The following is a 13,351-nucleotide window of genomic DNA, read 5'->3' on the forward strand; positions in this document are numbered from 1 at the left end:
GTCCATTAAAATAAAAAAGACTAATGCTGCACACATGGTTAAAATGGTCCATTGATAGATCAAAAAATAAAAACATAACTAATGTTGCCCACATGGTTAAAATGGTCCACTGCTAGATCAAAATGACAAATACTGCAAACATGGTTAAAATGGACCATTGATAAATTAACAATAAAAAAATTACTAATGCTGCACACAACACACATGGTTAAAATGGTCTTTTGATAGAGCTACAAATAAAAAATGACTAATACTGCACACATGGTCAAAAAGGTTCATTGATAGATCAAATCAAAAATAAAAACAAGTGAAACAAATTATGACAATTATTTGAAAGACATACAAATCCCTGGTATTCAAATGCATGTGTGTCATCTTTGCAACTTTTTTAACTTTTACATTTTATGAGCCATGCTGAGAAAAATAAATGCATTGGACCTCTAATTTTAGTCAGAATTATTGACAAAAAAGTGTTTGAAAATAAAGTGTGATTCTTTGAAGTGGTCCTGTCCCCATTAAATTTATCTCCAAATATACTATTTTGTCATGTTCTACTTTATATTTGTTGCTCTCATCATACCGTAGATCTGTATAGCAAAGGTATAATGACTCTGTGTTTGAAGTAAAAAATTTATGTACCATTGAAACGGATGACTTGTTTTTTCAAGAATCTCCTTCTTTCATACCAATTTTCTCCAAATAATTGCATAAATTATATGCCTAAATCCTTTTTATTCAGTGTTACAAAGGATTTGTGATTCTTTGTTATACTCTTGGAAAAAACTTAGAATGAAAAGTTCTTCCTAATACTTCTTGTTTTGACACATTATAAAAAAACTTAGAATGAAAAGTTCTAGCTAATACTTCTTGTTTTGACACATTATAATTAACTGTTTCCTATTTTCTGTGTCTTTCTTTACTTAGAAATGAAAACAAGGGTACCTTAAATGGTGTATTATATGCCTGCCAAGTTAAGTCACTTTGCAGAAACCATTTTTCTTCTTGTAGTCTTGCTGATCTTGACATTCACCTAGTGATGCCAAAATTGATTAGTGCCCTTTTTGTCTCAAATGCAAGTCATCCACAAAGTTTGGTTAAAGTAGGTGAAAAAGAACTTTAAGATATTGTGTGCAAACCATTTTCCTTTCCAGAATCACTATCATCTTGACCTTTCGCCTTTTAATCCCTAAATCAATAGGTCTCTTTCTTATTTTAAATGCAAGTTACTTAAAGTTTTGGTCAAGGTAAAAGTTTTGGTCAAGGTATCTGGTAAACAGGTCAAGTTATTACATGGAGACTGTTTTTCTTTTCTCAGTCCCTGTGAGTCTTACTTCACTGCTCCAAATACAAGCTTAGTAACTTGCCAAGTTTGCTAATAGCTGATTGTGAAGAACTCATGTTACCATGCAAATAAAAATAGTGATGAGACAGAGAGATGGATGGATAGATGTATGGACAGATGTTAGGATGAACAAACAAATGGATGTACATCATCATAACATAATATGGCAGGCATATAAAAAAAGGCTTTTTTAATTTTTTGATCAATAATTTTAGCAGTACAAGAGAATAGTACTTTTATTTACACATACTGTTAAACAAAAACAAATTTACATTTTAAGTTATCCACATAAACAACCTACATGACCTTCAAAATACAGACCTTTGGATATGTGTGGGGGACTAATCCTGCCAAATTGTTTACTGAGATACTTCCAACACTGTGATTTGATTGGGGTGGGTGGGGGAATGCATATGTGCACAACAGTTTGAGAATTTCTGTCCATCCCCTTTATGAAGATTGGGTAGAATCAGGGACACAGAGGAGGAGGGGATGAAAGAAAGAAACATTATGATCATGCTGCAGACTTCAAGTTATTAGGGTTTGCTAACTTAATTTTCATCTCTAAAACAGAAACAGTACCTTTTCATTAACATTTCTGGCAGAAATAATTGGTAACAATGATTAGGCAAGTAATACAGATAACAATTTGGTACAGGAAAAACAATCCAACCACAAACCACCAATCTCCCCTTACTGAGTTCTGTACTGACACTTTGAGAAAGGTGAATAAGCAATAAACGCACTCAAAAAGGGTGAAAATCCCTCAATACATTCTAAACATTTCACACTGTGAATTTGGCTATATCTTCAATTGATATGATTGGAATATGCAATCATATCCCTTCATTTCAGATAATATCATATAGAAGATTACTGTGATTCATAATCCCATTCCATCATATCATATACAAGACTACCGTGATTCATAATCAATTTCCATCATATCATATACAAGATTACTGTCATTCATAATCCCATTCCATCATATCATATACAAGACTACCATGATTCATAATCAATTTCCATCATATCATATACAAGATTACATACAAGATTACTGTCATTCATAATCACATTCCATAATATATACAAGATTACTGTCATTCAAAATCACATTACATCATATCATATACAAGATTACTGTCATTCATAATCACATTCCATAATATATACAAGATTACTGTCATTCATAATCACATTCCATCATATCATATACAAGATTACTGTCATTCGTAATTATGTTCCATCATATGATATACAAAACAACTGTGATTCATAATCATACAAGTTTTCTACCTTTTTCAAAACCAATTTTCCAGGTTCATAAAAAAATTGCTTTTTGTAGTTTAAAATGTAATAACAAATGTTTATCAAATAAGAGTTCAACACTCAAATAATATTTTTTGTGTTGTCACATCCACTTCAAGGAAGGGAAAAAAAAGATGTAAACATTACCTCTTATTTCATTCATATTAGAGCAAACAGTTATTTACTGTGACCAAACAATGCCTGATGCAATCCAAATTTCACAACAATGGCAGGCAAGGCAAGGGACAGTTATTCCTATTGCTTAGTGTTGGACCAGTACTGCATTTGAACCACCATTTGTACTCGCTTGTAAGTCATATCCAACTGTAAACTGCACAAACACAGATTTGCCATCACATAATGCACCAGCAGACCTGGGTCTATTCAGTTTGTCAGGAGTAATCAGCAGAACAAACAACATGGACCCTGACAACAGCAAATGACTGCAATGGCAGATCAGGTCTAGCTGGTATGTATGTTGTCTGGTATGTATGTTGTCTGTTATGTATGCTGTCTGGTATGTATGTTGTCTGGTATGTATGTTGTCTGGTATGTTCATCCATAAGCATATATGGTATTCCATCTGAACACATTGAATGAATATCAGCTGACTGCCTGTATCCTGATGTTATACTGAAATCAGGAACTTTTATATTTGCTATAAGAAGACAGCTATTGAATATATTTATAAACAGAAACCATGTAAACTTACCTGTCTAACAATTTCTTTGCAAACCCAAAGTCTGTAATTTTTAAATGTCCTTCCCTATCTAGCAACAAATTTTCGGGCTTAAGGTCTCTGTACACAATAGATCTAGCATGTAAATAGTCCAGTGCTGAGACAATTTCACAAGCATAAAAATTTCCTGTGGAATTATTGAAGCGTCCATAATTGCGCAAATAGGAAAATATTTCTCCTCCTGGAACATATTCCATCATCATATATAGAAAGGTTTGGTCATGATTTGCCCACAACCTGAAAGAAATAAGCAAAACAAAACTAACAAGAAGTCTGGGGATGCATGTTGAGCATATATACTTAATGTATTGCTGTAAAATGTGACCTTGTTTTCAAGGTCATAAAGGTGAGAAAGCAATTTACAGAAACAATGTTCTTAGGTTTGTAATTACTTATGCCACATACATGTATGTGCTGAAGATTTGTCAGAGTTTAAAAAATAAATGCTAGAAGAAAACCTTAATGAAAACCCTAACAAACTCTTGATGATTTCAACACTCGTAGCAGAAAAGTGACAGTTTTATCTCGCTTTCCCCTAATGTTGGCTTGACAGCAATAACTACAGTACAAAGAAATTAAATACAAAATATAATTTTGACAGATGATACTCGGAATCAATATAAGATGTGTACATAGTAGTCTGTCAGCAAAAAATATATCAACATAACATGGTCCCTGTTTTAAGACATATGATTACAAATGCATTGTCCTGAGTGAATTTTCTTTTGGGACTGCTACTTAAATATTTACTTCGTTTTAGTTCTTGGCTTGTTATGACCAGTTAAAATGTGATCATATATAAAACAGAAACTTTAGTATAAAGCACAGGTTAGTAATAATACATTAAATATCCCAACTTGGTGATACTAATTTAAACAGCCCATCTGGGTTACAGTGTATTAACCCAGCTTGGTTACAATGCATTAACCCAACTTGGTTATAATGTATTAAACAGCCCATCTGGGTTACAATGTATTAACCCAGCTTGGTATAACCATTATAAATGTATAAAATGTATTAAATAGCCCAGCTTGGTTGTAATGTATTAGATAGCCCAGTTTGGTTATAATGCATTAAATAGCTTAGTTTGGTTTTAATGTATTAACAGCCCAGCTTGGTTGTAATGTATTAAATTGCTCAGCTTGGTTATACTGTATTAAACATCTAGCTTGGCTATAATGTATTAAAAGCCAGCATTGTTATAATGTATTAAATAGCACAGCTTGGTTATAATGTATTAAATAGCCCAGCTTATTTATAATGCATTAAATATCATAGCTTGGTTATAATGTATTAAAAAGGCCAGCATGGTTATAATGTATTAAATAGCCCAGCTTGGTTATAATGCATAAATAGCTTCACTTGGTTATAATATATTAAAAAGCCCAGCTTGGTTATAATGTATTAAATAGCCCAGCTTGGTTATAATGCATAAATAATTTCACTTGGTTATAATGTATATAATAGCTTAGCTTGGATATAATGTACTGAAAAGCCCAGCTTGGTTATAATGCATAAATAGCTTCACTTGGTTATAATATATTAAAAAGCCCAGCTTGGTTATAATGTATTAAATAGCCCAGCTTGGTTATAATGCATAAATAATTTCACTTGGTTATAATGTATATAATAGCTTAGCTTGGATATAATGTACTGAAAAGCCCAGCTTGGTTATAATGCATTAAATAGCTTCACACTTGGTTATAATGCATTAAATAGCTTAGCTTGGTTATAATGTATTAAAAAGTCCAGGTTGGTTATAATGTATTAAATAGCCCAGCTTATTTATAATGCATTAAATAGCTTAGCTTGGTTATAATATATTAAAAAGCCCAGCTTGGTTATAATGTATTAATAACTCAACTTGGTTATAATGTATTATTAGCCCAGCTTGGTTATAATCTATTAATAACTCAGCTTGGTTATAATGTATTAATAACTCAGCTTGGTTATAATGTATTAATAACTCAGCTTGGTTGTAATGTATTGATAACTCAGTTAGTTTTTCCCATCACCCCTGCCGGGGTATAGGCTGCCCACAAAAGATCGCCAGAGGCTTCTGTCCTGTGCCATCCCTTCAAGCTGACTCCAGGTGTGACCCATCTTAGTGATGTCCACCTCAAGGTCGCGTCGCCAGGTGTTTCTTGATCGTCCCCTTCTACGCTTACCTTGAGGGTTCCATTTCAATGCCTGTCTGGTAATGTTGGTTGGTGGCTTACATAGGGTGTGTCCTATCCAACCCCACCTTCTCTTCTTGATCTCGTCCTCTACTGGAAGCTGGGAGGTTCTCTGCCACAGGCTGGTGTTGCTGATGGTGTCTGGCCAGCGAAACTGAAGAATTCTTCTTAGGCAGCTGTTGATGAAGGTCTGAACTCTCTTTACGGTCGACTTGGTGGTTCTCCAGGTCTCTGCTCCATACAGTAAGACTGACTTCACAATGGAGTTGAACAGTCTGATCTTGGTAGTTAAGGAAATTTCATTGGAGCTCCAGATGTTCTTGAGCTGTATGAAAGCTGCTCTCGCCTTTCCAATCCTTGTCTTGACATCTGCATCTGTGCCACCCTGCTGGTTGATAATACTGCCCAGGTACGTGAAGGACTCCACCTCCACCTCTTCCAGGGGACTTCCCTGCAGTGTGACTGGGTTGTTACTAGCTTAATTGATCTTGAGTATCTTGGTCTTGTCTTTGTGAATGTTGAGGCCAATCTGTGCTGATGTGGCTGCCAGTATGTCTGTCTTGTCCTGCATTTGCTGCTGACTATGGGACAAGAGTGCTAGGTCATCGGCAAAATTCAGGTCCTCAAGCTGACTTCACAATGTCCACTGGATCCCATTTCTCCGCCCATTGGTGGACATCTTCATAATCCAGTCAATGGCGAGAAGGAAGAGAAATGGTGACAGCAAGCAGCCTTGCCTCACACCAGGCTGCACTAGGAAGCTGTCTGTGTGCTGTCCTGCATGAATGACTCTGAAGGACATTCCGTTGTAAGTGTTCTTGATCATGTTCTCCAGCTTGGTTGGGATGCCATAGTGACGAAGAAGTTTCCAGAGTGTTTCTCAGTCCACGCTGTCAAATGCCTTCTCATAATCAATAAAATTGATGTAGAGTGAAGAATTCCACTCCAACAATTGCTCAACTATGATGCGAAGAGTAGCTATTTGGTCCGTACACAATCTGTTCTGCCGGAAGCCCGCTTGCTCATCACATAACTGTGGGTCAACGGCCTCCTTCATCCTCTCCAAGAAGACCCGGTTGAAGACTTTCCCTGGTACTGATAAGAGTGTGATTCCTCTGTAGTTGGAGCAGTTGCTGAGGTCGCCTTTCTTTGGGATCTTGTTGAGGTGTCCCTCCTTCCTGTCACTCAGTATTTCTTCTTCCTCCCAGATCTTCTCAAAGAGGTGGTATAGCATTTCCACTGAAGCATCTAAGTCTTCTCTGAGGGCTTCTGCTGGGATGCCATCAGGTCCAGCTGCCTTGCCATTCTTCAGCTGGGTGATGGCTTTCCTGATCTCGTCTCTGGTGGGATTGTCACAGCTTATGGGAAAATCTGCATTGGCTGGGTGGATTTCTGGGGGATTTAGTGGGGCTGGCCTGTTCAACAGTTCTTCAAAATGTTCTGCCCATCTCTTAATTTGGTGTTCTGTACCTGCTATGGTCTTTCCCTGCTTGTCCTTTACGGGTCTCTCTGTTTTGCTGTACTTGCCAGACAGCTTTTTGGTGATGTCGTACAGCTTCTTCTTCTTTCCACTTCTTGTCACTTCTTCTGCCTCTGCTGCCATTTCTTCAACATAGTTTCTCTTGTCTATCTTGATGCTTCTTTTCACTTCTTTGTGGGCATCAGTGTACTCTTTCTGTACCTTTACTTTTGTAGTTCTTTTCCTACTGCTATTTACTGCTGCTTTTTTCTGTTTACACTTCTGGATTTTGCGCAATGTTTCAGCTGAAATCCATTCTTTCTGTTGGTGCTTCATTGGGCCTAGTACTTCTTGGCATGTTGATTTTATTGCCTCTTTAACTTTCTGCCATCTGTTGCTTGCATTGTCTTCCTCATCTTCAAGAAGTTCTTGTAACACTTGGTACTTGTTGTTAAGCATCAGTCTGTATTCTTCTTTAGTTTTTGCATCTTTCAACAGGCTGATGTTATACTTTGTTTTCTTCTCTTTAGTTCCCATCCAGTTCTTCTTCAGCTTAAGTTTCAGCCTTGCGACAACTAAGTGGTGGTCAGATGCCACATCTGCTCCCCTATTCACCCTAACATCTTGCAGGGATCTTCTGTGGCTATGCAGATGTGGTCAATCTGATTTTCTGTCACATGGTCTGGTGATGTCCATGTGTTCTTGTGGATTCTCTTGTGGGGAAAGATGGTACCCCCAATGACCAGGTTGTTCAGTGCACAAAGGTCTGCAAATCTCTCCAGGCTGTGGATCCCCATGGTTTGTTCATACCCTGTGTTGTCTGACCCAACTTTGGCATTGAAGTCACCCAAAAGGATGTTGATGTCTTTGTCTGGGAAGTTCTCTACTACATTCTGTAGTCTGTTGTAAAACTGGTCCTTATCTTTTTCTTCACTGTCATTTGTTGGGGCGTAGCACTGTATGATGTTCATCTTTATTTTCTCCTTCTTGGTCCTAAACGTTGCTGTGAGGATTCTGGGCCCATGTGGTTCCCATCCTATCAGTGCATTATATGCTTGCTTTGACAGCAAGTGCCCCACCCCCTGTGTATGAGGTGCATTCTTTTCCTCATGTCCTGAATACAGTAGCATCTCTCCTGTCATCAATCTTCTTTGTCCGGATTGAGTCCATCTTGTCTCACTAATGCCCAGTAGGGACAGGCTGTGTAGTTCCTCATCTCTGCTGCTACCTGTGCTGTTTTTCCTGCCTCATACATTGTCTTCACATTCCATGTTGCAATGTTAATTCTCCTGTTTGATAGAAGGGTGGTCTGCTTTATGGCTTCCACGGGCTCATGGTCTTCACCACATGGCATCATAAATCTTCCAGAAGAAGACCCTTCCTCCCTCAGGCTTTCAGTTTCTGGTTTTTCTTCTGTTGGCATTTTTGTAGCAAGTTGGGGTTTTACAGGGTCGGGTTGCTAGCCCCATGCCCAACCCTCCTCCTTTTACACCTGGGCTTGGGACCGGCCATAGCGGAGTTATTAATAACTCAGCTTGGTTATAATGTATTAATAACCCAGCTTGGTTATAATGCATTAATAGGTCAGCTTGGTTATAATGTAGCCATGTTTAAGGTGGTCTTGCTTATTACACCACAGTGAAGCTATGACTATGTTTCTCAAAAGATGCAATTTTCAAACATTACTTAAAGTGTAAAATATGCTACAGTTTATATTGGAAACAATGGACATGTTGCAGCATCTAATTTACTTGAAGCATTATTCCTGAATAGAGAATTGTCATGCCACCTTCAGGTACATGTAGGTTATGGGTACAGTTTTATTGAGGGACAATGTCTATATACACCATAACCTGGGCAGTGATTTTAATATGACATGACTTTTGTCATGGGGAAATAGTGTCAGACATACAATAAAGACAATAAAAATTCAATTTGTACACACAATGATGAGGAGAAATATTAAAAAATCATTACCATTCTTATTTGGAAGGTCAGGTCCAGCATGTCAAACTAATAATGAAAAATTAATCCCAGAGACTGTGTGTCAAACCCATAGTAAAATATGAAGGTCAGAGCCAGCATGTCAATCTCAGAGACTGTGTGTCAAACCCATAATAAAATATGAAGGTCAGAGCCAGCATGTCAAACCCATAATGGTAAATGAAGCCCAGGGCCTGCGTGTCAAACCCATAATAAAATATGAAGGTCAGAGCCAGCATGTCAGTCCCAGAGACTGTGTGTCAAACCCATAATAAAATATGAAGGTCAGAGCCAGCATGTCAAACCCATAATGGAAAATGAAGCCCAGGGCCTGCATGTCAAACCCATAATAAAATATGAAGGTCAAAGCCTGCATGTCAAACCCATAATGGAAAATGAAGCCCAGGGCCTGCATGTCAAACCCATAATAAAATATGAAGGTCAGAGCCAGCATGTCAAACCCATAATGGAAAATGAAGCCCAGGGCCTGCGTATCCAACCCATAATAGACTATGAAGCCCAGGGCCAGCATGTCCAACCCATAATGGAAAATAAGAACACAGCCTGCGTGTCAAACCTATTATGGAATATGAAGGTCAGGGATAGCATCTCAAACCCATAAATCAAAGCATTGATGGAACACATGCTTTTGACTACCTGGTCAAACAGTTGAGTGAATGTAAGCATTTTGAAGAAAGTTTTATAGTGATTCAACAAGAGTAAGAAGAAATAGCAAATACAAAAAAATAAAAAATTCAACCAAAATCTTCATGCAAATTCTTTAATGACTCTGACCTTGACCCCAAGGTAAAAAGGGCAAACATGTTGTAATGATTCATATGAAGTCTGTGATTCACAATAATTCATGCCAAGTCTGAGATTCATAATGACTCATATCAATTATGAACTTCATAATGTTTCATGTATAGTCTGAGATTCATAATGATTCATGCCAAGTCTGAGATTCATAATGATTCATGCCAAGTCTGAGATTCATAATGATTCATGCGAAGTCTGAGATTCATAATGATTCATATCAATTATGAGCTTCATAACAGCATTAAGAGGTTAGTGTTAGGATTGGTCAGCCTGGTGTCAGGATAATGTGACTGGGTGGGACATCATGCTACATGTCTGCAGCATGATGCCTCAGTGCTAGACATCATTATAAACTGCCACACTGCAGACATCGTAGTGATATGGTTGAATTTTTTTTAAACAACGTTAAAAATCCAAATCACACACACAGACACACAAACTTCATAATGATTCATGCCAATTATGAGCTATATAATTATTCAATCTAAGTTTGAGCTTCATGATTCGTGACAATTATGATGAGAATCCATCAAGTGGTTTGAGAAACATAAAAATAAAAGACAATAGCCAAACCCCCAAATATACTATTGACAATGACAATGCCAGAATGGAAAATTGACTACTGGGTACTATGTCTCATCTCCTGTTATCAATAGTTCAACACTGTATGATAAGACTGATTTATTGTTGGTGTGAATTAAATCAACAATTCAACATAAGCTCTAATGAGCTTTTTACCAACATGACATAAAAAACAATAAAGACATTTTTTTAAAAAAACATGATTTGCAACATATACAAACCATAGGATAATACATAGATATTATTGTACAAAACAAATAGCACATAACTTAAAATATAAGCAAGCAAAGCATCTTAAAAAGGCAGTAATTAAAAGTGAATTTAGTATTCAGGTAAATTAAAAAAACAAAGGTTACAATGATCTAAAGGATGAAAAAAGACTACTAGTATGCTGAGATGCAGATTATGCCTTACTTAAAAAGGAAGGAGATACCACTAAGGCTTTTGATCGTACAAAAGACAAGGGCAAATAACACAAAAATGTTACACAAGTATTAGCAGGAGAGTGGGGGATATTTTTGCTATACTACATTTACAGTTTGTACCATTCCAGGATAAAATTAATGATCCTAATGAATACATATTTGATTAATCTCTATAAAGTGATTAGGTGGCTCATTCCACGAATGGTAGCTGCATATCTAAAAGATCTGTTGCCATATGTTGATGCTTTAATTCTAGGGAGATCTAAAATATTTGAATATCTAAAATTGTATTCATTGTGTTTAATAAATATCAAATCATCCAGACATTTAGAAGCACATATATTCAGACTTGTAAACGTCTTTAAATCCATAGCCCTAATTCATTTTTGCCTTCAGTTTATATTAATTGCTTGTGTAATCATCATACACAGACCTCAGAGAATGCTCTTGTCAAGTCAAGCAGTGTTCATGTCACTACAGAAATACCAAGCTATGGGATAAAGTTGAAACTGGATAGGATAAATGTATGCAAGATTGTCAGTTTGTTGAACTTAGTTAACTTCTAACCAATACATTTCAAGGCAGACTGTTGATTTGAAGATTTTGTACAAATATATTTTGAACATGTAAATCAAATTGCAGTAGGTAGTCAGTTTCAAATCCTAGGAATATTTTCTCAAAGTTTATAACAGCACTGTTTATGTTAAGTACATTTTACATACTGAATGACTTTTTACCTACAACTAGTGCTTGAAACATTTCAGGATTGACTTGCATTTTGTTGGCAGTGGTTCAGTGAATCAGGATGTTGGACTCTGTTTTAAGTGTGTCAGTCAGAGTGTCGAAGTCTATAGAGGAAAAGGACAAAATGTTATCCGCATGTTTATGTCCAGAGTCATATTTAATAATATAAAAATATCATTAACAAAAACATTACGAAGTAAAGTTCCAGGGATTGACCCCTGTGGAACTCACTGATGGAATTCAGTCAAGCTATTCAAGACACTGTGCATCTTAATTTGCTGCTTAAGATTTGACAGCTTAGCTCTGTAAGAGACATATTGAGCAATCTGACAAACCATAAGGCTTTAACTTGCAAATGAGAATTTCATGAGTGAGACAGTTAGAAGTGTTAGATATATTTAATTTAATTGTTTGTTTGTTAGTTTTAAATTTTGTTATTCCATTACATGTTATTGTAATGTAACACTGTATGCTGGACCTTGTCCAAAATTAAGTTTATTTCTGCTTGACCTGATTGTCATTTTTTATTTTTTTTAAATTGATTTCATTTATGTTAACAACTAATAATAGTTCATTATTCTTTATGTGTATAAGCTTATTATCTGGATTATTATTCAATTAAACAAAGGAGTAAATATGTTGATCAGGGTCAGGGTTTTGGAGATTCCTAAGTGAATTTTATAGGTTATTGTGTTGTAAATAGGCATGGCTCATTAGATCATTCTAGAAGGTTATTTTCAATTAGGTAATGGTTGTTTTTAGAAATTGATAATTGTGACCTGAGGTCAAGCTGAGAACCAGATTATCTTGTGACTGTGAGGATTTTACCAGTTGTGCTTTAACATCTAATACTTTAAGTTGTATTTTGTTGTGACCAGTTTGGGCTGAATTTTATTTTCTTCAAATGATTGAATTCAAGTGATTATTTTCTTTGGAAATACAAAAGTGCTCTGACAAAATTCTTAGATAAAGACATTCATTGGAATTTATGCTGAATTCAAACCTGGAATAATATTTCTGTGATTCAACAAAAGATTGTTGACACATCAGCACTTCACAGGCCATAACAGACATTTTGTGTTGATGTAGATGCAGCTCCTGGTGCAGTAAATCCATTATTTTTACATATGGTAGTTAGTAATGATCTAACAGCATCAGCATCTTCATCAGTAGCTGGTATTAATTCCAAGAGATAAAGCAATAAGAAAAGTTCTCACTGAAGCTAGATCACTCCAGCTGCAATTATATCTTGGAAAATAAGTTCTTTTCGAGCAGATGTGCCAGGTCCAGTATCTTTAAACCACATCATATTTGTTGCAGCAGATTGTGAGTAATCACTGCTGAATGAAGCTACATTAAGAATAGTACTTGCAATTGGTAAGTGCATAGAAATATCTTCGACTATCTGATTAGCTAGTTGATATCTAGCACTTCTAAACAAGCTCCAACCATTATTAACAAATGTCACTTGTGCCCAGAAGGTACTACTGCATCAGCTTCTATTCTTACACTTCCTCATACTTAAAAGTTCGTATTCCTGTTTTGTACGGTTCATTTGAATTTTCACTGAGATACTCAACATATTCAAATTCTGTTGTTGAGTTATCTGTTGGCATTTCCTCGGTCAGGTCAAGGCAATTTTTTATAGACATTTTTTATTTTAATTTTTGTTCATTACATGACGACTCATTGATTAAATACCCGACAAAATGTCCACAACAAACTGGTTCTATACTGACTAGTATTTTGGAACATAACATCAGCAAATTA

General features: G+C 36.1%; 1 protein-coding gene across 2 annotated transcripts in view; it reads right to left on the reverse strand.

Moving 5' to 3' along the window:
- LOC149798940 (cAMP-dependent protein kinase catalytic subunit 3-like) overlaps positions 1-13,351 on the reverse strand; it is a 155,543-nt gene that overhangs the window by 59,000 nt on the left and 83,192 nt on the right. For both annotated transcript variants that reach the window (XM_089957855.1, XM_089957856.1), the window contains exon 3: positions 3,366-3,629. In XM_089957855.1, the coding sequence (XP_089813981.1) occupies positions 3,366-3,629 (264 nt within the window). The remainder of the gene's footprint in view (positions 1-3,365; positions 3,630-13,351) is intronic.

This window comes from Sinohyriopsis cumingii, chromosome 5 (assembly GCF_028554795.1).
Source record: "Sinohyriopsis cumingii isolate HCF-2022 chromosome 5, ASM2855479v2, whole genome shotgun sequence".
Taxonomy (NCBI): Eukaryota; Metazoa; Mollusca; class Bivalvia; order Unionida; family Unionidae; genus Sinohyriopsis; species Sinohyriopsis cumingii.